This window comes from Zosterops lateralis, assembly GCF_965231275.1.
Source record: "Zosterops lateralis genome assembly, chromosome: 17".
Classification (NCBI taxonomy): Eukaryota; Metazoa; Chordata; class Aves; order Passeriformes; family Zosteropidae; genus Zosterops; species Zosterops lateralis.
The window spans coordinates 3582092-3609557 of record NC_139777.1 but is presented as its reverse complement, the minus strand read 5'-3'; the positions used below and the strand labels follow the sequence as shown (position 1 = coordinate 3609557).

Here is a 27466-nt window from a genome sequence, read left to right as displayed (position 1 = left end):
TAGAGAAAAGTCTGCTTAGACCAGCCACGCTGGAGGAGCTGTACAGGAGCACTTCATCCATATGTAAATACTGACACCAGAATTCCAGCACAGCTCCCAGCTCCGAGACCCAGAGAGGAGTTATCAGCTGAGCAAAGTCTGCTTGTTTAATTTTCTACTGCCTTCAGGCACATTCACCTCACCCAAACACTCTGCCTGGAGGAAGGAGGCATTCCTCAGGCTCACCCTCCCATAGGATCCACACAGATTCACAGAAGCAGGAGGAGAGCAGCCGTGTCCTGCACTTGAGGGTATTTCCCAGGTTAATTCAGGTCGAGCTCCGGGCTGGAGTGAGTGCAGATGTAGATCCTCTCCGCTGACCTCTTTGCAAACTCCTCTTGCAAAATTGGTTTTTAGCAAAGCCACTTATCACCTTAACCATCTATTGATTCCCTGACTCCTGGCCAGAGCTCCCAGGGTCCAGCAGCACGGGCAGCAGGAGCTGAGGAACACAACAGCAAAGGAGGGAACCACAATGGGGCCAAAAAAAGAGGCTCAAGGGGGACTTTTTGGGTTTCCACAACTCCCTGACAGGAGGGTGCAGCCGAGGAGGGTCAGGCTCTGCTCATATGGAACAAGGAACAAGCCTCAAGCTGTGCCAGGGGAGGTTCAGGTTGGATATTCAGGAAAATTCTTTCACTGGAAGATATTGGAACAGGCTGCCCAGGGCAGGGGTGGAATCACCACCCTTGGAACCATTCAAAAAGTGTGGCACCTGAGGACATGGCTTAGTGGTGAGCATGACAGTGCTGGGTTAATGGTTGGATTCAATGATCATAAGAGATCTTCCCCAACTTAAATGATCCCACAACTCAATTCCATCCCTGAGCTGGGACCTGCCCAAAGCAACCAGAACCTCCATCCCTCCCACATGGCAACAGTGAGGAGAATAACCAAACAACACCCTCCCCACCAGCATCCCTCCCAGGGGAATCTTCCAGGTGACACCTGTGCCACCTAAACCCCAGGGAGACAGCCAGGAGTGGCCAGGAAGAGCAGCTCCAGGACTGGGCTGCAGCAGGAACTCGCTGCCTCCTGCCTTTCCCAGCACTATCGATCTCCCAGCAGTTACAGCCAGTATAATTTTTGCTTAGCTTCAAATACCTGGCCATCATGAATTCTTTGGCCACGAGGTAATAAAGCATCCTCTAAAACATGAGGAAAAGATTAAGCCTGCTTATAGTTAATAATATACTGTACACTGTCTATCAAGCTGGCTGTTTGCTATTGAGAGCCTACTATTAGACACTTATTTAAAAGGCCTTTCAAGGCTTCCCAAGAAAGTGCAGTTATGCATTTTTTTTTTCTGGCAAGAACTACTATAGATAAACATCAATTCGCTCCTGCAGATCACAGTCACAGTAAATAAATTTTTCAGGAAGCTAAGTTCCATACAAAGCCTCCTCAAAGCTCCCATTTCACACAACATCAATGTTTTGGCCTCTAAGAAAGAAAAAGATGGAAGGCTGCTTTATCCAGAGCTAAATTATCAATTGTGGCTGCTCAGGAAAAAAAAAATAAAAAGAATGTGTTTCACTGAGAAATCAGGGTGGGAGGTACACGGCTAGATGGTGATGCTGGGTGGAGACAAAATGGGGAAAGGCAGGGATTTGATGGAGATGGATCTGGACCCTCTTGGATGGCACTGGCAGCTTCAAAATCATCCCTGCAGCTCCACATCACAATGGTGAGGAGGGAGCAACGAGTTCAGGGCCAGCTCAGCAGCCAAAGCCTGCGCTCTGTTCTTTTATAGCTTTTGGAAGTGGCAGCCTGGGATTATCCATTAAAATGTGTGTCACCAAGAAAGCCCCACTCCAGTTGTAACCGTAACAGCCACAGAGCCTGAGATCACTCACGGGGGTGGGACACAGGGACAGCTCAGCCAGGTGTGCCAACTCAGCAGCCCAAAAGTGCTTTTTGAAGCAGCTTCCTGGGGTTCAGCCTTGGGATAGGAAAGAGGGAGAGGAAAAGCATCTCAGCTCACCCCTACCTAACGATGCCCTCGGAATTTTGGCATCCCACGGCATTGCCACCCACTGCCCACCCAATAACACAGTCCTTGGGGGGCTCATCCCAGCCTGAGCTCCAGGAGCTGCTGGCACTGTGGGAGACAGGGCCATGCTAATAACCAGAGCACTCCATCTGCTCTTTAAATAAAGAGATGCTGGGCTCTGTCATTATGGTTTAATTATTAGCCTAAAAAAAGACCGGAATGCAGGAACCCTTCCAGGCTCAGGTTATGCATCCTGGTGGGAAGGGGATTCTTCAATAAGAGAAGGGATGGGCAGAGAAGACCACTGCTGTCAAAAGGTAAATTTGTATGGTTCCCACAGGGAGACCTAATGAACCCAAATTGCCTGTGGTGCCCAAAATTATTGCAGCATCATACTTGGCTAAATGGCTTAAAAAAAAATAAATGAGGAGGAAAGAGGAGAGGATGGTTTGTAGGTGTTGGTAACTCTGGATCAAATCCATGCAGCTTTGGAGTGACACTGGGGTTGTGCCTGGGACTGGCTGAGGTACAAATTCATACACCCCAAATGAATCATAAAATAAAAAACATTTTGGGTTGGAAGGGACCTTGAACATCATCACTTTACTCTCCCTGCCATGAGCACGGGGACCTTTCACTATCCCAGGCTGCTCCAATCCTTGTTTAATCTGGTCTGGAAAACTTCCAGGGATGGGAAGCCCGGAATAAACCCTGAGCTGCAAAGGAGCAAACTCCTTGCATGGCCTCAAGGTGCACAGGAAGCAGCAAAGCACCATTTCCAGCCCCTCCTGGGCTGTTTGCTCCCACAGGGCAGCAGCACCAGCCCTGGAGCTGTTTTGGGTCAATCCTGTCCAGAGCAATGACATTAAAACCCACGCACCCAGCAGCAATACATTTACTCAGCTGCCAAACACAAGGACAGTTTTTGGAGTTAATAAGTTACCAGAAGTCCCTCTACTCTTTGCAAAGCTGTTTATTTCTTCCAACTCTTGTCAGAAAATAACCAGCTCGGGATGCTCAAGAGAAGAAGCACATTTTCCATCACTAAAATAAACTTAATTTGGAAGTTCTGAACTTGTGACACTCGTTGCTCTCCTGCAAATAAACCTGCCAGGGATGATATAATCTGCATATTTAACCTTCTCACAGTGCTAATGATCTCAGGAGAGGCTGATACATCACCTGTGTCCGCTGAGAGAAAACACCCATTTACCTGTAGAGTTATTTCCAGGTTATAGGAATGAGCCCTTGGAATTTCAGGGTTGTAATAACAGCAGGCACTGCAAAGCTAAAAACTTGTACCTATAAACTCAGAAATGCACCAATTTTTTTTTAAGAAGAGGCCACACTTTCAAGAAAGAAATGAAGAAAACCAAAAAAATCTACCAGGAGCAATTCCTCACCTCATGATTTTAATTGATCCAAGGGAGAATATTTATTTAGGTTAAGGAGACTGCCAGAAAGCACAAGTTTTAAAAGTAAAATCCCAAAGGGCCCAGGGCAAACCCATGGAAATTATCATCCCAGTGAGTTCTTATCTATATCAATATCTGCCAGTGACAGAGAGTGCCCAGCCAGAACCACTGTACCCAATGACATTCTTCCCAAAGTTACATTTATGAGACTTTTACCTTTTCTGTTATTAAAAAACAGAATCTGATTTTCAGGGAGTCCTGGGATGGTGGTTGTTAACCACTTGACTGGCTTCAAGCCAGAATTTTGACCCAGTGGATTCCATTAAAAGCCCATTAATTTATTCTTTAAAAAATAGATTTTTATTAAAATAAATATCACGTAGAGTTTATCAGGATGCAACAAAATACGTCAGCTCTAGGGTTTTTTTGTGCCCAAGAATCAAAACCAAATAATTTAGAAAATAAATAAGCAAAGCTTTTGCCCAGGTCCCCCGCTCAGTATTTAACTTTCCATGGAGATTCAGCTCTTCTGAATGATGAAATCAAAAATTATTCCCTCAGAAACTTTGCTCACAGGTAAAAAATTCTACCAAGACATTTCTACATCCCACCAGAGTTTGTTCCCTGCTCTCCCAGCACCCACAAGCTCATCCTGGTGGTCCTTGGGGAGGGGAGCTCCATGCAGGAAAAAGTGAATAAAACACCCCCAAAATGTAAAATTTGCTACAATTTGGTGACTGGAAAGTAAATGTTTTCCATCGATAACAAGATAGTTAAATCAAAGCTTCAGCGTACCCTGAGCAGCAGCATGGATTTCCCACCCAATCAGTAGATGGATCAAATACCTGGCACGAGGCTGCAGATAATCCCAGTGATTTATTTTGGGGGAGCCAGGGCTAGAGAAGGCAGGGGGGAGGCTCCAGCCCCAGCGAGGATTTGCGTATTAGTAAAAACAAACAATCCTGTAAATAACGAGCCCCTCGTCCTGTCTCCACCACGCTCCTCTTATTGAGTGAGTCAGATGTTCTGCTGATTAAAAATTGATCCATTTCAAAATCTAATCAACAGAATAGGATTCTTTCATATGTTATCAAGGCAGATGCTGACAACAAAAACCAAACCTGTTATTAACCCATGAACCCCGATGACCTGAACCTGGCTGGGCTCTGCAACTGTAAATTATTCAGTAGTCCAAGAGCAATACCCGTAAGCCTGATGAATTTACGCCCCGACCGGAGCTGGTGGGGGTTAAAGCCAATATCACAGAGCCAGGGGTCCCTGGGGACACGGTTCATGACACGCTGCCACTCTGTGTCATGCCTGGGAATACATTACTGGCATCTGCTCGCCTACGCCTTGCAAATGTCTAGCCTTTTTTTTTTTTTTTTTTTTTTCTTTTTGGTGGCTTTTTTTTTCTTTGTTTTTAAGTGACTTTCTGGCTCCAGCACAGCCCTGTGGGGAGTGGGAGCCCCTCAGTCCTGCTGGTCTCTGCTCCCCCCCGTGTCACCACAGTCATAGATGGTTTGTGTCCCTGCTTCAGCCAAAGCCCAGAATTGTTTGTTCAGTGCCTCACTCAGCCATGAGGAACAGGTAAACCGGGATTTATTTTGATTTAAATCCTTAATTTTAAGTCCCTTTAGCATCCCTGCCGACGCTGCTCAACCCAGTGATAGAGGCATTGCCACAGGGTGATGCCACTGCTTGGTGACATCTTGGGTTTCTCTTTGTGGGCTGGTGACATTCCCACCTGGCCACACCAGGGCACTCATGTGCTGCTGACTTGTCCCTCCCCAAAAACACCCAAAAGATGGTGATGCAGAGAAACCCCAGCTCTGACACAGATTCCAACCCAGGATCACTGCTGGCTGCATCACCACAGCATCACTTGGTTCCCCCAAACCTCAAGTTAGCATCTTTCTCCAAGTTTTTGGGGAAAGCAGCAGTTTTAAGCACAGATTCTAAAGCTTTTTGAGGCAAAGCCCTCCTGCCCAGCACTGCTGAATCCTTTATTTCCTCCTCCAAGCTGTCCAGGTGCTGCCCCCAGCCTGGCTGATCCTCCTGTCTGGAAACAGAATGGGGAAAAATCGGCGCCACATAAACCAAGTTCAAAGATAATGACAGCTCCTCTCTTAAATTGTAATATATTTATAAGTGTAATGACTCTCTGCCCTCTCCTTAAAGCCCAAATAACCCCTGGGGAGCCCTCTCAGACTGGCCACGATCGATCCAGGCTGGGCTGCAGCTCCCAGACAGAGGCACCTCCCAGGGATGCTCCAGGCAGGAGGCAAAACCCCTCCTGCTCCCCACAAAATCCCACTGGGTGCCAGCACCACATTATTGTTCTGTTATTTAATAGTGAGGCCCCACCATCCTTCACCCCACGACATCAGGGGGAGCCCAGCTGGCACCGTATGGCTAAAAACACCAAATATTGACCTTTTTTTTCTATATATTAAATCCAAAAGGGCTTTAAAAACAACACAGAACAGTGCTGGCAGTGCCCACAGGGATGCTCCTGGACACTCTGGAAGGGAAGCCCAGGCTCTTGCCCAGCAGGGATTTTGGAGCACTGTGCCCTTCCTGGCACACTGGAGTCACAGCCCATCCCTGCAGCCCCAGTATCAGTGCACAGACATCACCTCCCTCAACTCTGGTTCCAAAGAGGAACAGAAAACCAGCAGAAACTGAGTGGTTTTATCATTTTTTATTCAGCTTCCCTGAATAAAGACTCCTGGCTGGACATCCCCAGGCTCCAGAGTCAAAACAGGTGGGATCCCCCTGCTTTGGGGTACCTGGATCAAACCCTGGGCAGCTGCATCCCCACATCCCTCCTCGTGCATGTCCAGCCTGCAAGGATCCCCCCAGCCATATCAGCATCCTTACACAGATCCCTGCCCAGGGATACCAGAGTGATTCAGGCACGGAGAGCACAGCAGGGTTTTTTGCCTCTTAATAAACCAGCTATTCCATAAAATTCCATTATATTACAAGGTAAAATGGGCAGCGAGCCTTGGAGGAGGAACTGAGCGATGGATCCAGCCTGGAGCAGCCCCATCCTGGCCCAGCCAGAGCTCCATTCCCACAATCTGCAGGGATACACGGGAACAACTGCTGGTTTGCTTCATCATCCTCATCCTCCTCCTCATGGCCAGGGCAGCCCAGCTCACCCAGCTCCGACCTCGGCTCCCTCCTCCCCATCTCATAATCACACTTGTGCAAAGCCTTTGCCGTACATAAGGAAGAGAGGAAACATCCTTGGAGAGCCTCACAATCAGACAATTTTTAAGATCATGGAGCATTAAACCATTCCCAATAGGGTTTACTAATCAAACAGCCAAATCCTTCATAACCAACCAATCCCTACAGAGCAATTAAATCCTTCCCCTTTAAAACACTTGGCACGCTGTCTGGGGAGAAAAAGAAAAATTTGCAAAATTCATTTGATAAATTAACCAGGGAAAAGAAAGAAGTGAATCAAGCTTTGTTCTTTTCATTTTTTTTAATTATGGAATTCACAATGCCTGAATAATGTTTAATAAGAACTATGAAAATTCCTAACAGTATTACAACACAACACAAAAGAATTAACCTGGTTACCGTGAAAAATTGCATATTTAATTAAGAACAGAGAGTTCAAAACTATCCAGAGATTTCAAAAGTACCGTTGCCTAAGGGGCTAAATTACACGCTCGCAGTGCTGCTAACAGGGCTGGAGCGCGCAATCATTACCCAAGTGTCCCCATTAAGTGACAATGGGCAGATGACATCAAATTCATTTCAAAAGCAACAGGAATTGAAGCATTCGCTTGGGTAGTGGAAAGGAAAGCGACTATCCTGCTGGTATAAACCAGACCCCTTGTTGATAAAGGCAATAATTAAAGAATAATGTTAATTAGCTGGTTTTATTTGAAAGGGAAGCGCGGCGGCGGGAGACGCTGCCTCAGCGGCGTGTGCCGAGTGGAGACGCTGGCCTGGGATGCCTGGACACGTGCTGGAGCCATGCCCAGGGCACAGCCCTGCCAGCCCAGCCACCCACCAGCCCTCTGCCAGGCTGGGAGGAGTTTGGATAGGCTGGGATCAACAAAGCACAGCCCATCTCTGGTGCCAGAGCATCCCACAACCACAGCATCCCACTCCATCCCATCCTGGCACAACGAATGTGGCATCAGCAGCCACGCAGGGGGAGAGGCCCCACAGACTCAAGGAGTGTCCCAAGTTGTAAGGGACCCAAAAGGATCATCAAGTCCAATTCCTGGCCCTGCACTGACACCCCAATAATCCCACACCCTGGGAGTGGTGTCCAAACGCTCCTGGAGCTCTGGCAGCCTCAGGGATGTGCCCATTCCCTGGGGAGCCTGGGCAGTGCCCCAGCACTCTCTGGGGGCTGAAACATTCCTTGATACCCAACCTGACCCTCCTCTGGATGGAGTTTAGCCCCACCATCCTGAAGGACAGCTACATCACAGAGGTCCTCACCAGCCTTTCTCCTGGAGGTCACCATCCTCCACTCACCCCATCCCAGCCACCATGGCAGACATCACAGGGCCCTTTTAGCCCACACTGTGCCCCCATGGAACCCACAGCTCCTCCCTCAGCCAAAAAACTGAGGGGACAAGAGGGGGCAATAATGACCCAGCTCCCAGGGACACCAGCAATGTTTGTGCAGCGCTCCCAGAGCCGCAGACGGAGGCAGCTCTCCCCGTCAGCGTGATTAATAAGGAATAAATGTCCTCTGCAGCCAGGCTGAGCAATAACACCCCGGCTCTGCTCCGTGCTTACAGCACACATTACAAGCCCTGCTGCCAGCGCCAGGTAATACTTTATTATGTTATCCCGACGGAAGAAAACAAAGGATGCTCGAGGTCCTGACTTTGGTGTAAAACCACGGGAGCGTTACCAAAGGCAACGGCAGCGTGCTCGGAGCGGCTGACGCACAGCTCAGCTCCCACCAGAGGAATATTTACCCGGGGTTCAAATTGCTTATTTACTTTTTTGGGAAGCTGTGCTGCAGGAGGACTGGCTGGCACAGGCACACGCCGAGAGTTAAATATTAAATAGGCCCCACGCTCGCTGAAAACACAGCGAAGTCAGTGCTCAGGGGTGCCAGGGCAGCTTTGGGGAAATCACTCAGTTCTGCACCAAAGTTGTCAAAAAAATAATGAAGCAGCAAGGCCATGTTAAAGAATAAAAGGTATCAAATCCATTTTTGGGAGGGGGTGTTGGTGTGTCCAGGGAAGCTTAGCTTAAAAAAGCCATCAATGGTGGAAATATTGAATATTGCCCCTATTCCCCCAAATCCTCACCCAGAACCAGAGCCAAGCCAGAAGAGGGGGAATCACAGCATAAAAGGGATTTCCAGCAAATCAGAGCCAGCACAGGGGCAAATCCTGCTTCCCAAATTGTGCTGTCTTGGAAAGACAGACCAAAAGCTGCAGGAAAACGTACACCACAAAAAAAAAAAAAAAAAAAAAAAAAAAAAAAAAAAAAAAAAAAAAAAAAAAAAAAAAAGGCAATTAAAGAAAACTCAGTCACAGATCCTGTTGCAGCGCACAGGAAAAAGTGTTACAAAAGGGGAAAACTTTTTAATAAAGTCTGCAAGTATATATTCCTCCTTTATCAACCTCAAGATTTATTGACCCAAGGAGCCATATTGACTGAATAAATCTTGATAATGACCCCAGCAGAAGTCAATACCTGCTTATTATCTCCCAAGTTGGGGAATTACATCTTTCGGTAATAGGAGTAGGATGGTACAAAATGTTCTGAGAAACTTCACCAAAGGCTTTTTTTGGGGGATGGATGTCTCTAATGTGCCTTTTCCAATCCCAGAGGGAATGTGTTACACCATGAGCTGCAGTGTGGGTTCTGTCTCGAGGTGTTGTATGAGGGGAGCAGACACCAATGGCTTGCAGATCCTAAATAAACCCATTTCAAGGTAAGCTGAGGAGCTGCTCACCTTCCCTCTCTGCAAACAATGGCCCTGTAATTTCAATTTGCTGTGTTTTGTTGGCACCTCTCAAGATAATTCCCTGAAATGTGAGATGTGGGAATTCCTGCAGCCAGGGATGTGGTGCCATGATTACACCAGCACTCAAGGGAGGAGGGGAGAAGCACCACTGCTGTCCCTTGGGACATGCAGCCACCTCTGGGGACCCAAATACACCGATTTTCTCCAGCCAGCAAAACCAGGAGTGGAAAATATGGGAGCAGAGGGGCCCCTGGAGCTCCTAAAACCCATAAGCGAGCAAAGCTTCCTGCATTTAAAGATGACTCTTTTGCCAACAGACAACTTCCCATTCAACAGAGAAAACAGGAGCCCTGGGACCAAGCACACACAACAATTTGCCTGTATTTTCATTCCAGCTCTCTGCAGACAGCAAGAAAAATTAACTGAGGGGAGCAGCTCCTGTGCCAACATATGGAGGGAGATGCATCACGAGTTCCACAGGCTCTGCTGAGGTTTCCGAGTTCAGCAAGTGCCTCCTGAAGGACTGGAGGGCTGGGAGTGCGCTGCTTCTTAATCTGGTCATAAATAATAATTCAGATCACCCAAGGCTTTAACATTCTGCTCCACCCGCGGCGCAGGAGCCAAGAATCCAAACCCAGGGGGTGATGGCACAGCCCTGGGAGCAGCTCCCTGCTCCCCATCCTGCAGGGCGTCCACACAAGAGGCACCCCACGACCTCCACCCCTCCCTGCTGTCCCCCATTTCAGTGGCCACAGCAACCCTGAGCACTCCAAGGAATCCTCACACCCCTCTCCAAGCTGGAACACCCACCAGGAGGTGGCAGGGCTTGTGCTCGTCCCTGCAGCCCCACAAATACCAAATTATATTTCCATCTCTGTCCCCTATCTGCCTCATGGTCACAATCCCTTTTTTTCCTCCTCTGCTTCCAAGGCCACAGAGACAATCCACTAAACTGGATCAGGAGGCCAGCGTGTACATCTCTAATGGGCTGCAGCACGCACACAATTAATTAATGGATTTATTAATTAGGGAAGAAGTCACTCTCCAGGCTGGAATTGGGGTCACCAGTTTCTAAAGTGAGAACTGTGGTGCTAAAGATAAACTCTCATTTTCTGCAGCTCTTCTTGTCTGGCAGCATCTCAATTATTCAGCCAGAAAAAAAAAAAAAAATCACAGGAAAAAAAAATATCAGATTTCACTTCAGGAACTTCACAGTCTGACTTTCCAGTGATGCTCAATACTGACCCCACAGCAGGTGGGACCAGAAACACAGCCCATCTTCTCCTTCTTTCACATATAAATTAGAAATAGTAGAAATATCAGGTATTAATGAAAGATTTGGGGGGTGGGGTGGATTGTCACCCCAAGGAGGGAGGTGCAGTGGAGGCACAGAGGAAGGTGATCAATGACAGTGACATTCCAAGGCACCTGAGTCCTCCCAAGACCAAGGTTTGAACTTGATGCTAGTCATGACATGCTCCAACAAATGCTCCAGCTACATTTCAGTGACCAGTTCAGCTGGAGCTCCTTGGGGGCAGCTGCACCTCCAGCCTAAGGACACAGAACTCCTGGGCAAAGGACAGAAGCATCACTTGTATCCCCACTGACTGGGCACAGCCCTGTGAGGAGACAGCAGAGAATCCACCTGAAGAGTTCCGGTCACTGGGAAGCTCCAAGGAGGAGCACACAGCCATCAGACAACAGCCAAGCCAACCATGAGACAGACATCTGCCGCGGCCCCGGCTCTGTCGGTGCCACTGCGCCCAAATTCAGATTAATTGTTCAAACCAGATGATTGTGCAGCCAATGCTCCCCACGCCCCGCTGCACCCGGAGCAGCTGGAGCCACTGGAAAGCACAAACTGCATTTCCAACCTCACAAGGATTCTCAGCCAGCCCCGGGCACTTCCACAAACCCGGAGATTTCAGCTTGGAAAGACAAAAATCCCTCCGAGATGGGGGCACCCAGAACTCCTTGGGCTCATCCCGTTTTCCCTTGGTCACAGTGACCACAGCCACCATCCCACCCTCCAGCAGGGATGGGGATGGAAGGTGCTGGATGCTGGAGATGCTGGAGAAAACTGGAATATCCCACCAGTCTCTCCATTAGAGCCTTACAAACCCAGAGCAAACCTGGGGCATTTGCAGAGGTGAAGCTCCCCCATTCACAGCCCCAGAAGCACCTCAGCCTCCCCCCAGGTTTATCCTGCTGCTCCACAAGAATGCAGTTAAGTTTATTAGTCCAAGCTCCAGGAATTAAGCTCCAGCCAAGAGGACTGATAGCTTATTTACTGCTGTCGTCTATATAAAGCAGAATTTTGACACATTGTTAAATGATGCACATTTAGATAAGTCAAGCTGTCATATCATTTAATGGATGTCTAAACTCCCTCTGTAGCTGATATGTAAAATTTATGCACTTCAGAATATCATAAGGTTATAATATTTTAATCACATCCACAGTTGTGTATTTTATTTTTTTTTCCTTTTCTCCTTCTCCCCTAAACTTTAAACAGCAAAAAACATTTCATCGAGCCAGACCAGGCTCTGAGACTCTCCACCATCCGGCAGAGCCAACGAAGTTTCTGCCCAACTCCAGCACGAGGAGAGAGCATTTGCATCCCAGGAAATAAAACCCAAGAATATTTTATTTGAGGAGAGAACCAAAGGCTTGGAGCCTGTGTAGCCAGAGCTCATCTGCATAATGAGATGTGAAGACATTTATAAAAGATGGCTCTAATCGCTCTCGCTCGCCCGTTGTATTTATTACCCCAAATCAGCAGCTCGAAACTCTTTGCCCATTTTTTTTTTTTTTTTCTGCCGTTTTTTAACGCAGAACGGGTTGGATTAGAGCAGCATCCCATAAATCCATACAGTGCCAACCAGAACGCAATAAACCCCGAGCAAATTAAACCCCTAAAAAAAAACCCCATGAAGGTATGAATCCTGCTCTATCACACACAAGAAAGCTGTAAAAAATAAATAAATAAATAAATAAATAAAATAAAAAATACCGCATTAGTAATGTACACAATAAACCAATCTCATAACCCGGTGAAATACGTCTGGTATTATCTCTGATAGAATTTTATCTCTTCTCATTTCCGCCACTCTCTGCCGTAAAAAGGGCTCAGCGCCGTTTTTTCCATCCCAGCGCTGCCGAGTCTCACATTTATCCCTGTGTTTTCCATACGCACACCATTCATCAGGGCGGCTCAAACTCTGCCATTCCCGGCCAGCCCCAGGCCACCGGAGCTGCTCAGACACATCCATTAAAAAGGAAAAAAAAATTTAAAAAAATAAAATAAAAAAAGCTCTTGGAAGAATAATAAATGGGTTGGTTGCCTTCCTTTTTTTTTTTTTTTTTTCTTTCTTTTTTTTCCTCCTTCTTATTGTATTACATATTTTTTTTTTTTTTAATTTTTTTTTTTTTTTTTTTTTTTTTTTTTTTTTTTTTTTTTTTTTTTTTTTTTTTTTTAGTGGAGGGCATTAGGCCAAAGCTGGCACAAGGTCACCTTTTCCCAACGTGATCCCGGCGAGGCGGCAGAACTGCTGCCTTGGACAGAAGTCAATCCCCACCGCTCCCTCTCCAGCTCCCAGGCACAGGCACCGGCCAGGCGGAACGGCGGGCAGGGAAGGGAAAAAGGAAGGAAAAAAAGGCAGGAAGGAAAAAAAGGAAGGAAGAAGAGGAGCCGCCACCTCCCAGCCCACCTCTCCCTCCGGCAAAGTTCTCCCCCACGGCAAAGTAGCCGCCAATATTTATCTTTAAATAAAAGATTCTGCGCGCACCCAGGAAAAGTCATCAGCGCGGTTTAGCCAGGGACGCTTTTGTAGCCGAAGCGTTTGGAGCCCTGATCCCTCCCCGGCCACAAAGCCAGGGCTGAGCAGTCATGGCAAAGCCACCGGTACCTGCGCGACTTTTGGGGTGCAACACGTAATGTGCCTAAAAGCCAAAATGCATTCAATGCTGGAACTGTTGATCCGCTACCGGAGCCCCATAAAAACGCGTTTCAATTTGTTTACTCCCCTTCCCCAAGCACGCTGCGTTTTAAACTCCGGAATATCCTACAGGGATAAAGGCATTTAATATCCGCGGTCGTTGTAGCATCTCCAGGTCGGGTTTCACCCCATTATGTTGGGAGAGCCATTGTGTTAATTATCCCCCTCCTGTTTAAGGTGCGTATTTAAGGTCACAAACTGTCAGCAGCCGGGTAACAAAGGACTTACCGGGGATTCCACACACCGAGGGTACCACGGTGGGATGGGGCGGCCGTGAGCTGCCCCCCGCCGCCTCCTCCATCCCCGGTGCCTTCCCGGCGCTCAGGGCTGGCCGAGCCCCGCACGGCGGCCCCGGATAACAATGGGAGGGCGGTTTGGCTCGGGGCAGCCCCGCCGCTGCATCCCCGCATCCATCACCGCCCCCGAGCGCGCCGGGGAGCGCGGGCACCGAGCCGCCCCCGCCCTGGGGCACCTGCGGCTGGGCTGGGCGGGCGGGGACAGCCACAAACTTGGCGGGGCGGCGCGGGGGGGGCCGAGCTCCCCGCAACTTCATCCCGCGGAACTTCCCTCCCTCCTCTTCCTCCCCTTCGCATCCCTCCCTCCCTCCCGCCGGGGCGGAGCGGCGGCCGCCCCCCGGCCCTGCTGTCACCTCGGGGGCGGCGGGGCGGGGGCTCCATCGCGGCTCCATGGCCGCTAGCGCTGCTCCATGCCCCGCTCCGGGCTCGGCTCCGGGCTCGGCTCCGGGCTCCGCTCCAGGCTCCGCTCCCGGGCGGGCGGCGCCGAACAAAGAGCGGCGGCGGCGGCGGCGGGGATCAATTTCTGATACCTATCGATGGGGAAGGGCGGGCGGAGGGAGGGGGGCGGGGAGGGAGGGACGGGGAGAAGCGGGAGGATGGAGGGGGGAGTGATCCGGGCGGCCGCCCCCATCCCTCCCTCCCTCCATCCCTCCCTCCATCCCTCCCTCCATCCCTCCATCCCTCCTTTCCTCCCGCCGCCGCCACCGACCTGGAGCCGGCGGGCATCATCAAACCGTGTCCGGTATCGACACATCGATCCCACCTCGGCGGCCATCTTGGGGCAGCCCGGTGGCGCGGAGGGGCGCGGAGGGGCGCGGAGGGGCGCGGAGGGAGCGGGGGCCTCCCCCCTGCCCGCCCGCGCCCCCCGGGGCCGCCCCCGCCCGCCCCAGGCTGGGGCACCCCTGGACCAGCCCTGTCCCCCCTCGAGCATCACCCCCCGGACCCCCAGCCCCGCTCTCAATCCTCCCCCCGAGTGATTAATTTTTCCCGGCTAAATGAAGGTTTTTAGCTGGGAAAAATAAAAAAAAAAAAAAATAAAATCGCCAGCCGGAAGGCGCTGGTTAAACTTTTCTAGGTTTGTTTGTTTTGGTTTTTTTTTTTTTCCGCTTAATCTGACCTTTCCAGCGCCTTTGACCTGCTGGGAATGGCTACAGCAAACACGGTCACAGAGCTCCACAGCCAGAAAAAAAAAACAACAAATTCACAGATACCCCGAATGCAGGCTGGTTTTATTTTTAAATCTCTAAATGGCTCTGAAGAATCCAAGCAACTTCAGCAGAGGAGCAGAGCCCACCCAGCAGCATCTGGGCACTGACAGCACCTCTCCCAGAAATTCCCTCTCTGCTTCCCCACCAAAAAAAAAAAAAAATAGGAACTCAATGTTTTTTACACCACATTGTACTGGCCACACCAACATCCGAGGGGCTTATTGGAGAATTAATTCCCAATCCCATGGGGAAGTGGCACCTCCCTGCAGAGCCGTGCCACGTTTGTGCTGGAGGAACCCCAGCCCCACTGGCCACGAGTCAATTTTGAGCAGAGAAGGACAGAGCTGCCCCTCGGGTGCACTTTGCAGGCGGGGATTTGCAGACCAAGCAAGTGCAGAGGTTTGATATCCCTGCCAAGGAGCAGGGAACAGCCCGGGCTGTAGTGCAGGCACAGCTCTGCTCCTGGAAGAGCCCAGGCACCTCTGCCAGGCTGTGACAACCCCACACCCCACAATGGGCAAACACTGCCCACCACCATCCCATGGAGGGAGTCCCAAAGTGTTCCCAAGGGGTCACAAGCTGCTTTACCTCCAAAACTGAAGAGACCATGAGGGCAGGATGTTTATCACTGTCATGGTCCCTTTGTCTTACCTGTCCCCTTTGGATCCCTGTGCTCGGGTGGGCTGGAGGGAGATGGGCACCATGGACACCAGCAAAACCAGAAGTGCTCCTGCAGTGGTCACTTGTAGCCCTTCACTGCTCCTAAAACTCTCTTGGCTGCAGCAAATCTTGCAGTGCTGGAGCCTCTCTCTGGACGTGGCTGGGGAGGAAGCAGCCCCTCACTGCCCAGGTACCACCCTGATGCTGGTCCTGGGTTTTGCTCTTGGGATTCCACCAAAAAGCACAGTTTGAGTTCAGAAGACACAGAAGAAAAGGGACACCCTTCAAACTGCACCCTGCCCTGCAAGTGCTTCCAGCTGTCACAAGGAAAAGTCTGCTCCTGGGCCAGGAAAATTGTCCTAAAGGGTGAGGCAGACACCCAAAGTGACCTTGGCCTCATACTGTAGCACAAACAGCCAGGAAATGATCCTTTTCTTCTCATCTCTTCCACTCAGAGAAACTCAGAGCCGCTCACAATCCCACGATTGCAAAACGCCTCAGGCAGAAGAACGAGTGAACAGAAAATCAAAGTTCAAAGAAAGATTTGCAGGAGCTGAGGCAGTGAGAGCCTGGATGCTCCTGTGAGCTCTGCACCAGCATCTTCCCCACCTTCAGAGCTGGCTGTGAAAGGGGCAAATCCTTCCCATGGCAAATCCTTCTTATGGTCCTGCAACAAATGCATTGCCTGGGACTGGGGAAACCCAGATGAAAATGCTGAGCTGAAATCCCAACCCTGATGGCATCAACAGCAAATTCCATGGATGCTTTGAGACCCCAACCATGAGTCCCCAGGTGCTGCTCCTCCTTGGGGGCACACAGGTCAGAGCCTCCAACTTTGCTCTGACAACCCAAGCCCTATAAATAGATCCTCTTATCCCTCAAATCATAAAAATCAGAGAGTGGAAACCACTGGGAGTCATTGAGATTTGTAATGAGATTGGGGCTGCTGGTGGTGCCAGGAAGCTGCTTCACCTCTGGCTTAGTGAGGCTGTAATTAGCTGGGGGTGGGAGCAGGGGCTGTGCAAGGGGAGACCCCACATGAGAATTCATTTCCCTCAGGGCCATGGGGAGATTTGCTCATAGGCGGGTCAGTAAACCCAGGTGGGATGAGTGGTCTTTGCTGGGTGGAGAGGTGGTTTTCTCCATGCCAGCAACAGGGATTGTCCAGTCTGTTGGTGACCAAGTTTCTCCTGTTGGACACCACCAGGACAAGTCCCAGGCAGGGACCTTCTCCCTGGACCCACAAAGCTGATCTCACCCCCATAAATCACCGCCCTGCTCTGCTGCCCAGGGAACACAGGAGCCTGCTCATAAATCAGGAATAAAACTAACTTGGCATCTTTGGTGAGCAAATTAAATTGTGGGCTTTGGAGGAATGTTTCTGTTTGGCCAAATCATTAATAAATCGATGGGAGCCGTAAGGAAGGGGAGAGGGGCTGCACCCTGTGCCACCTGGAGGGACAGAGAGCTGGGGGGTGGCACAAACCAGCTGTGTCCCCTTGGGTGCTGCTCCATGGCCCTGGAGCACCCCAGGGAGAGCAGGGGGACCCCTGTGCTGCCATCCCCCCTCCAAAGAAGGCTCCCCCACTCCGGGGAGCGCTGCGAGGCGCAGGTTAATAAATCAGTTTGTCTCCAGCCCCGTTTGCTTTGTGTGCCTGACAATAGCCTGTTGTAAATGGCAGCCCCTTGCCTCCTCTCCTGAAAGGCTTTTAATTAAAATATGGAAGGGGCTTTTCTGTGTACTTAAAAAAAAAAAAAAAAAAAAAAAAAAATTCAGCACACTCCCATTCCAGGCGTTAATTTATTCCTGTTTGTGATCCACGTAACTCCTTTGTGCAGTGATCTGGCCCCATTAGGCAGCTGAGGGGTGATGCTGGCAGTGAGAGCTGCTGATGGTGACCCAGAGCTGATGGTGACCCAGAGCCAATGGTGACCCAGAGCCAATGGTGACCCAGTACTGATTGGGAGCTTGCTCGGTCACCTTGTCCCAAGGATGGGCAGAGGGACACCAGGAGCCTCACCATGGGACAGCAGTGCCATCAGAGAAAGCAGGGATGGCCCTGGGGCTGCCCAGGAGCTCAGGCCCAGCTGCAGCCCTGGGCACATCCTGTATGGACACCCCAACAGGTGCTGCAGAGCTCTGTCCCCATCCCATGCAGGGGGAGGCAGTGCAGCCCCTGTCAGCTGTCCCCCTGCAGGTTTGGTCCTGGAGTTCCTGGAGCCCTGGCAGAATTCCTGCTGCCCTCCCTGTGCCCCCACTGCTGGGGTTTTGTCTCTCCAGGGCCATCCCAGGGCTCTGCCTGGCCTCTGCCAGCTCAGGGATGCAGGATTCTCCAGAGCAATGAGGTACAAGTGAGGTCCCTTCCCACCCAAACCATTCTATGACAGCACAGAAGCCCATTACCACAGGTGGTGGAGCTTCATGGCTATGTCCCTGCAGCCCCTCTTCTCTCTCCCTTTGCTCCTTTCCCCTCTGCTTTTTTCCCTGCTGCTGGCTCTCCCTGTCCTCTCCCTCCATCTCTTTTCCCTCATCCCTTTTCCCCATCCCTTTCCCCATCCCTTTCCCCCATCCCTTTCCCCATCCTTTTCCCCATCCCTTTCCCCCATCCCTTTCCCCCATCCTTTTTCCCCATCCCTTTCCCCATCCTTTCTCCCCCATTTCTTCTCCTCATCCCTTTCCCCCCTGTCCCTTTCCCCATCCCTTTCCCATCCCTTTCCCCATCCCTTTCCCCATCCCTTTCCCCCATCCTTTTTCCCCATCCCTTTCCCCATCCTTTCTCCATCCCTTTTTCCCATCCCTTTCCCCATCCCTTTCCCCCTCTCTTTCCCCCCATCCCTTTCCCCATCCCTTTTCCCCCACCCCTTTCCCATCCCTTTTCCCCATCCCTTTCCCTATCCCTTCTCCCCCATTTCTTCTCCCCATCCCTTTCCCCATCCCTTTCTCCATCCCTTTCCCCATCCCTTTCCCCATCCTTTTCCCATCCCTTTCCCCCATCCCTCTCCTCTCCCCGCCCGCCGGCACCGGACAGCGCCCGCTACAACGTCGCCACCTGGCGGCCACAGCGGGAGCTGCAGCGCGTCCCCGCGGGCCGGGTCGGGGAACACGGGGGGACAAGGGGGACAGGATGGAGGGACACAAAGGGACAAAGGGAGCACAGGAGTGCAGGGTGAGGCACCTCGGGAGGGTGACAGCACCTCTTGGCTCCCCGCTGATCTGTGCCCGGCCTCAGCCCCGCTGCCCCCCGGGTGCCCCAGGATGTGTAGGGAGGATGCTCAGGCCCCTCCACCGACCACCTTTCTGCCTCGGCTACTCACTGCACGCACGTTTCCCTACAATTAGCACATGCTCTTTAATTAATTTTTCCTCTTTTATTGCTTCACCCAAATTATCTCACAGCCCCGGCGCCGCTGGCGCGCTCAGGGCGGATAACGCTGCTATTTATGGCTTTTCCTGCCAATGCTGCGGCTCGGGAGGCCAGGACAGCACCTCCCCCCTGGGCTGCGGCCTGTTCTCGGTGCAGGGCACAGCTGCGGGACAGCCCAGAGCTCAGGGATTGTCTGTCGCCGTCCACATCCTCGGGCCGGTCATTCCCCAGCTCTGTTTGGCAGCTCTTCCCCAAATTCCTGAGCTGGGCAAATCCTCCCGGCCATAACCACGGTGCTATAACTTTCCAAGGGAAAACAGAGCTGGATCAGGCAAAGCTGCAGCATCAAATATGTCCAGAATAAGCTGTTACATGTAGAAACCTCCTGAACACCAAGAGGAGAGGGGTGAAACCCTCCAAAAACTCCTGAAGATGCAGAAAGATGTGGGGGAGTGTGGTGGGCAAGGGAAGGATGCCCCCAAAACCTCACACTTGTGGAAACTGAGGCTCAGGGATGTGACAGAGGGCACAGAAAACAGCTGTGACAGAGGAGATGAATTTCAGCCACCAGGCAGCACCAGGGGACGTGGGTCACCCCAATTCAAGCATCACAAATGGAATGACCACCTCTGGCATCTTCCAGCTGCAGCACAAGAATCCATCTTTCTACCTTTAATATGCTTGTCCCCTTTAAAATAATCATTACCAATAAACAAATATAACAGCCAGTGTATATAAGCATCAAATTAAGTAGCTACATGCATTTGTTATGTTTGATATAGCCTTGTTAACTGGAAATTCCCAGCTTTGGAATATGTATTGATTTCAGCAAAACATATATTACTTTACTGTAAGTACCCACAGCCATTGTAGTTAATATACAACAGTTTAATTTAAAATGCATTAGTTTAATAAAAATGCATAAAACAGAAGGGAATTGCATTAGCTTCAATAATAAAAAAAAAATTCAATTTCATAAATATTATCCAGTGTTAAAATGCATTGATTTCCTGGGAAAAATGTATTGGTCAGAGGTAATTTACATTGGTTTGGAGTGTATACATATGTATTAGTTTAGTCAAATGTGTCTGATCACAGGAAAAAAAAATAAAAATACTGGCTGGAGCAAAGGATATTCATAAGGAGTGAACACTAGCCAGCTTTGGAGCATCCTGGCCCTGTGAGGTGGCTGTGCCTGGGGCTGTGTAGGAATTTTTCTGTGGATGGTGGGGACAAGGAACTTTGCAGAGCTGAGATGTTCTAGAAACACGTGGCTTTATTATTACAAGAGCTGTGGGTAAAGAGGGTTTTGCCTTCAGCCACCAGCCTGGGCTGGAGCAAAGCCCTAAAGAGAGAATGGAGAGAGAGAGCGATAGAAGAGAGAGTAGGGGTAAAAACGGGGCAGGAGCAGGGGGAAAGTGTGGGGAGAAAACAGGAGCAAGTGAGGTGAGAGAGAGGAGAGGAGATGGGCCAAGAGAAGAGAGGTAAGGGAAGAGGGATGGGAGGGCCAGAGAAGAGAGTAGGAGAGCCAGGAGAAGAGAGCAATCACCTTGTTCCAATCCATTCTATCTCTTTTTGTGTTGAATATTCTAATTTACAGTGACCAACCAGCGTGAGATACAAAACCTACAAACTTTGCATGCAGCCTATAAAAACTACTACATTACCATGTCATTTTATATTCTAAACTCTATAGACTCCTTTCTTATGTACTTGTTCCCTGATGCCTTTGCAGGGTGGAAAGGCAACATTCTCGTCTTTTGTTTTCCTGTCTTCAGCTCATCCCTGTCTTCCTGCCTGCCATGCTCACATCTCCAAACTGGCTTTCATTCCTATTTCACTCACAGGTTTTATATCTACAGTATTTCTTACCATGCAGTCATATTCATAAGTCCTTCCTGTCCCATCTTTCCTAACAGGGTTGGACAGCCCGGGATCAGAGCTGGGGATGCTCAGCTTGGGTTACCAGGATCAGAGCAGGGGATGCTCAGCTCGGGGTACCGGGATCAGAGCCGGGATCAGAGCAGGGGATGCTCAGCTCGGGGTACCAGGATCCTGCTGGGATCAGAGCCGGGGATGCTCAGCTTGGGGTACCGGGACCAGAGCAGGGGATGCTCAGCTCAGGGTACAGGGATCAGAGCAGGGGATGCTCAGCTCGGGGTACCGGGATCCTGCCGGGATCAGAGCAGGGGATGCTCAGCTCAGGGTACCAGACACCCCGGGATCAGAGCAGGGGATGCTCAGCTCGGGGGTACCAGGATCCTACCAGGACACGGAGCCATTACAGGCCTCAGCAGAGAACGAGCCCCGCACAAGGCCGGGGTCAATCAAATCCTTTTGACTCCATTTTTTATCGAGCTGATGAGGGGCTGGCCTATTAATTAGAAAGGCTTTTTTTCATGTAAAACACAGGCTCTTTTGCAGATAAGAAGGGCCGGCGCTTGATTTTGCCAGGGCGCAGGATCCGTGTGTTATTCCTTGACATCCATTCACAGGCTGCAGCCACTTCCCAGCACAGCTCTTTTGTTCACCGCGGGGCTCCAGAGGCAGGTTTGTGCATCCAGACATATTTAAAGCGCTCAGGTTTTCCTGGGGGCCGACAAACCCCCCAATATCCGCAGGAGGAGGAGGAGGAGGGTGGGATGTGCCTGGAGGCGCTTCCATCTGCAGGATCCCCAAGGGAGAGCAGGATCCGGCCAGGGCAGCACAGGGGATTTCAGCAAGAAGTGAGCAATGGAGCAGATGAAACGTCTTACCCTGGCAGCCATCCCCACCCCAATCCCATCCTGGATTTCTGTGCCACACTCAAAACCCCCTCAGTCACCATCTCACCCCAACCACAACCTGGGCAAAATCTGGTTTCTTCCAGGTTGTGCAGGTAAAAATGGTTGTTCCTGAAAAAAATAACATTCTGTGAGATCTCCAGAGCTGCAGGGTTTCCTCCAGCCCGGACACGGAGCCGGGGATGGGGACAGCCCAGCCCAGCCCTGTGAGAGCAGCACACATCACTTCCCTGATGCCTATGGATTTTTCCTTAATGCCACAAATGAAGGTAATAGGGCTCGGCTGGCCGATGAATCCAGCTCAGCTTGGCAGGACGAGACTGATCCCCCCCATCCCCGGCTGTGCCCGGGGCCTTTTTGCTCACACAGACCCCAAAACACATCCTGAAATCCCTTCCCTGAGCTGCAGCTCCGTCCAGACGAGATGGTCACTCCCGGATCAGGAGTTTTTTCTCCTCCACAGGCACTTTTCCCTCCACACTTCCCTGCTGAAACCCTGCCCGTAATGCCATCCTCGCCAGCCGGGATTAAACACGATATTTGTGACCTCCGGGAGAACAAGGGCAGCGTCTGGGCAGAGCCTGGAGTCGCAGGGATCTGGTTTCACAATCCCTTTTGTTCCCAGCCCTCCCTGCTCGCCCACCACCCTCCCCGGGATGAGGAGGGGACAGTGAGGGGCAGAGAGGCCACCAGTCCCCAAGGCCACCGGGTCATGGCTTGGGGAGCCACCCCTGGGCTGGCAGCCCCATTCCCACCCCAGCCTGCCTGTGAAACCTCTTCCAGCCTCATCCTGGGCGAGGAGAGATAAAATGAACGGGCTGGAGACAAAAGGGAAGCACAGAACAAGAGCAGCAGATATGGAAGAGGTTTTGTGGGATTTCTGCCTGCAGCAATTCGTGGGTTCCTTGGATTTTGCTGCAGGAATGAGCCAGAGAGTCCAGTGTGAGTGTCACCACTGCAGGATGTGTCCTGCAGGAATTGGGAGAGTTAAATGTCTGTGTCCCACCGGGACCAGGGTGAGAAAATGCTTGGCTGCAGTGGGTGACAGGTGCCTCAGTGGGGGTGACACATGAGAGAGGAGCTCTTGGTGCCTGCCCGGCCCTGGGGGAGCTCAGCATCCGCCTCCGGCCCCTCTGGGATGGGGCTGCAGCGGGATGTTCCCTGCCCGGCCACGGGCTGAGTGATCCCACAGCTTCTCCTGCTCCTGGAGCATCCCAAGGGAGCATCCCAAGGGCAGAGGGGCTCCTCTGCCTCCCGCAGCCGAGCAGCTCCCGGCGATGGGACACCAAGGCAAATCCCAAAGACGCCTGGAAACACCGAGAAAAAAAAAATAAAAATCCACTTCCCAAAGCTTGGCGGATTTTAGCGCAGGTCAACCCCTCCCTGCGTGTCCCAGCAGAGGGGACAAGCCCGGCGCCAGCCCGAGTGACAAAGGCAGGTGGGATTGTCCCGGTGCAGCCCCGGCTCAGCATCCCCGGGGTGGGATCTGGGGCCACCCGGAGCTTCATTAACCTTGAAACCCTCCCGGGCTCACATGTCACAGCAGCCGGTGACAACAACAAGCTGCTGTTCCAGATTAGAGAGAGAGAGGGACAGAGGAAGGCAGAGACAACAGGGTTGGGGGCGGCCAAATTACCTATTACAGCCAAAAGTGGGCATGGGGTTATTTTTAGCCCCCAGGGGGGTGTATTTATTGTTCCAGCCGGGGGGAGTGAGGGAGTGGCTCTGGGACACCCCTCGCAGTGACACCGGCAGCAGAGCAAAGCCATGGTGAGTACTGAGAGCTAAAATCCATTCGATTTTTCACCAGAATAGCTTTAATGGGCAGGGAGCAAAGGAGGCAACAGGGAGTTGAGGGCCAAGGGTCTTGTCTTGCTTTAGGAAGGGGGTGAGCAAATCGGGGAGCATCTGGCTGGATCAGCAGCATCTCACAGGAAACGTGCTAGCAGAGCTTTCAAATGAGGGCAGATGGTTTTAGGGTCCAAATGCCATTTTTCTCTTCCTCCATGCAGTGAGAGGAAGGGCCGTTTGTGACCCCAAAATCCTCCTCCTTACAGACCCCCACGAGAGGAAAGAGCTGCAGGAGCAGGCGTGGAATGAGGGATAATGGCCTGGGTGGGACAGTGAGGGGCACTTCAGTCCTCTTTAAAACACACATTGACCCATTTCTGGTTGTTTCAAGCCTCAGTGCAGGAGGAGGCAGATTTTTAATTAAGCCACATTTTAATATCTGCACAGGGTAAAGGAGCTCTGACCAACCACAACCCTGGTGTGCAAACTCAGCAGTGCTCCCAAAGCCAGGCTTCCAACGGGGATATCTCACCCCGGTGCTGACCCTTTTACCTGCCAGTAGGAGAAATTATTTCATTCCTCATCTTTCCTTGGACCTGTCTGGATAAATTCACCAGGAGATGAAATTTAAGCAGGAATCTTAATACCCCTCAGTGTCCCAGAGCTGCAAGGAGAAACTACCAAACCCCCAGGGAAAAGAGTCCCAGCCCAGAGCTCCCACAACTAAGAGCAGGGCACTTCCATGCTTTTATTTCACCCCCTAAAAAGCCAGTGAGCTAATGGTACATACTTGGACTCCTGCAGGCACCCAAGAAGGCCAAGAAGAGGATTGAAGGTGCTAATTCCAATGTCTTCTCCATGTTCGAGCAGGCCCAGATCCAGGAATTCAAAGAGGTAGGTGGGTTTGGTGGGAAGGACAAGGACATCAAGGGTCCTTGATGCAATGTGACCTTCAGCTCGTTCCTTGGTGCCTCTCAAGTGACAGCTGGTTCACGCCAGGAGGCAGCAGGCCCAGTTTTGGGTTGTTTTATTTTAAGAGTGAGAGTAACAACTTGGTGACACCATTAAATCCGGCATCTCCTCCAAGCTTCTGAGGAGTCTGCATCCCTCAGAGGATCCAGCAGCATCCAGGGGAGCTGGAGCACATCTCCCAGCTCATTCCCACCTGCCTCACCAGGAGGTCTTACCCCCTGCACAGCAGGGACATGGTCCTGTGCAGATCCCAGTTCCAGGGATAACTGGCCCCAGCAAGAGAAGCTGATGGCCCAGGCTGGTCTCTCTGCCTAGTGTCATGCTGGGCTGAGAGGGCTTTGGCCAAGGGAAGGGTTTTTTCAGCATTGGGGTTTGGGTTACCATCGCCCCAGGGTGCAGGATTGGGTGGGATAAGGCTGAGTGAGGCCCCCAGAGCCCATCCTGGGAGGGTTCAAAATGCCCTTGTCCCATCCAAGCTGAAGGGAGAAGGAGAAAGGTACTAAAGGCTTCACAAAGGCTGACAGTTCCCCCTTTCCCTGTGCTCCCTGCCCTGCTCCTGTGTTTCCAGGCATTCACCATCATGGATCAGAACCGGGATGGCTTCATCGACAAGGCAGATCTGAGAGACACCTTTGCTGCCCTTGGTGAGCCCAGCTTTGGCAACCTCCCCTCCCCAACAGCTTTGCCAACATCAGACCTGTTAACTGAGAAACAAGGGGGAGGTGGGGCATTTAACAAACCCTCTGCCATTCACTGGATCTCCCAAAAAACCTCCTGATCCAAACCCAAGCCTGTCAGCCCAGGAGATCCCTCATGGGTGACCCAGAGCAGCTCCTACAGCAGCTCTGGTTTATCCCCTTGGCACAGGACCCAGCTCCTGGATTACACAACCAAACACTCCCTGCATTCTCCGTGCTTAGAAGCACCTGGCTGTGCCCATCCCACGGCATCCCGGGGTGTGTGGGCATTAAAGGGATTTAGGGGATTTGTGGGAGGCTGTGACACTGCCAGCTTGGCTCTGCCATCAGAGGTCAGCATGAATCAGCAATGGAGTTCCAAGGACAACCCAGCCTCGGGGAAAAGGATGTAGGCATTCAATCCCATTTCCTTTTGGTGTTGGGGGACAAGGGATGACACCAGTGCTGGTGATCTTCACCCAAAAAACCTTCCAGGGAGGGCTAAAAGAGGCTCATCCGTGAGGCTGTGAGGGAAGGAAGCAGCACAGCTCAGTCCTTTGTATCCTTCTTTTCTGTGATCCTGGAGCCTGAGAAGACAGCTGGAGATGATTCTCTCACCTCACTCCTGCTGCCTCCATTCCTTGTCAGAGGTGCCTCCCCAGGGATGTGCTATTTCCCTCCAGTGGGGGAAAACCCCACAGGGAAGGGTTTTTATTGGTTTTGGTGTGTATTTTTAGCCCCCAACACGCAGAGCAGGACACAGACCCATGACTGACCCATGGCTGCTCTCCTCAGGGCGTCTGAACGTGAAGAACGAGGAGATCGATGAGATGATAAAGGAGGCGCCCGGCCCGATCAACTTCACTGTGTTCCTCACCATGTTTGGGGAGAAGCTCAAGGGTGAGAGGGCACGTGGGAGCTGGGAGTGGTCACTGGTGGTCAGTGGCATCCCCATGCCCCAAAACTCCTGCGGATTTGCAATACCAACCATCCCTAGGCCCAGAGATCCAGATCTTATCCCACGTCTCCCCAAACTCTTGGGGGTATGAGACGGTCTCCGTGCCTCAGTTTCCCCAGCCATTTACAAAACCCAAATGGCTGTGCTGCTGCTGTCCCATAGGAGAAAAGGACAGTTCTTGCAGCACCCCTGAGCCTGCTGACACCAGCAGTACCAACAGTGGCCCCCTGGCTACAGCCAGACTTTGACCCATCACCCCATCTGGCTGCAACCTGAATCACACACTTAACCCAAGGAATGCAGCCTCCTGCAGATCTCCAAGAGGCTGCAGGGCCCCAAGGGCTGTGCCTGGGGCTCTATAAATACGCTGCAAAGATTAGATAAATGCCGGATGCCGGAGCGGTGGCGACAGCGCCTGCTCTGTGCTCACACCACGACCTCAGGCTGCTCCTCTACATGCCACCAACTTCACTCAAGTCTCCAGCTTGCAGGGTCAGCATTCCTGCAGGGACCCCCACTTTCCAGTCTGCCCCCCATTTTGCTCCCGAGGCTGGGAGAAGCAGGAGGCTGCAGTGGGTTTCCTACTTCACCATCTCCAATGGCCCTGGCTTTGTCACCCGCAGGTGCCGACCCAGAGGAGACAATCCTGAATGCATTCAAGGTGTTTGATCCAGAGGGGAAAGGCCTGAAATCTGCCTAGTGAGTGCAGGGATACCTGGGGCAGGGAGTGATGGGGGTGTCCCCAAAGGACCTCCCCAATGCTCACCATGCTCTCTCGTTTGCAGCATCAAAGAAATGCTGATGACACAGGGGGAGAGGTTTTCCCAGGAAGAGGTATGATCTCATTGCCACCCTCTGCCAGCTTCCCTCCATCCCAACAGACCCCATCCCTCCTCCCAGCCCTGGTTCCAAGCCCCTCCTATGCCACCTTTTCTCCCTGGCTCTTCCCTGGCAGATCGATCAGATGTTTGCTGCCTTCCCTCCGGACATGTCTGGCAACCTGGATTACAAGAACCTGGTCCATGTCATTACTCACGGTGAAGAGAAGGACTAGCCCAGGCTCAGGGCTGGGGCTGGCACTGCGAGATCACCTCTCCCTATGTCACACGGGGGTTCCCTTTCCTCTTCCCCTGGAGAGGCATGTGCCTGGGGATTTGGCACAGGAATGGCATTCACATTAAAGGGCCTTTTGGCAAGAGGAAATCCAGCTGCTGGTGTGAGCACTGTTGGGCTTGTGTGCTGTGTCTGTGCCCCATGGGAATCCTCAGATCTTTCCAAACCCTGCTGGCCCCAGCACCCCAGACCTACTGCACATCACCCTCATGTGTCCTTGAGTTCCCTGC

At 51.5% G+C, this 27466-nt stretch overlaps 2 protein-coding genes across 2 annotated transcripts in view; one reads left to right on the top strand and one right to left on the bottom strand.

Moving 5' to 3' along the window:
• The window catches only part of CUX2 (cut like homeobox 2), a 65126-nt gene extending 50014 nt beyond the window's left edge, over nt 1–15112 (bottom strand). The window contains exon 1 of the mRNA XM_083873979.1: nt 14419–15112. Within this exon, the coding sequence (XP_083730105.1) occupies nt 14419–14640 (222 nt within the window). The 5' untranslated portion in view covers nt 14641–15112. The remainder of the gene's footprint in view (nt 1–14418) is intronic.
• Nucleotides 15113–23434: 8322 nt separating this feature from the next.
• Nucleotides 23435–27321, top strand: MYL2 (myosin light chain 2). Its single transcript, XM_083874281.1, has 7 exons — nt 23435–23495; nt 24321–24410; nt 25057–25132; nt 25961–26065; nt 26747–26822; nt 26909–26957; nt 27079–27321. Exons 1-7 carry the CDS (start codon nt 23493–23495, stop codon nt 27175–27177), a joined length of 498 nt encoding a protein of 165 aa, XP_083730407.1. The 5' UTR covers nt 23435–23492; the 3' UTR covers nt 27178–27321.
• The last annotated feature ends 145 nt before the right edge of the window (nt 27322–27466 follow it).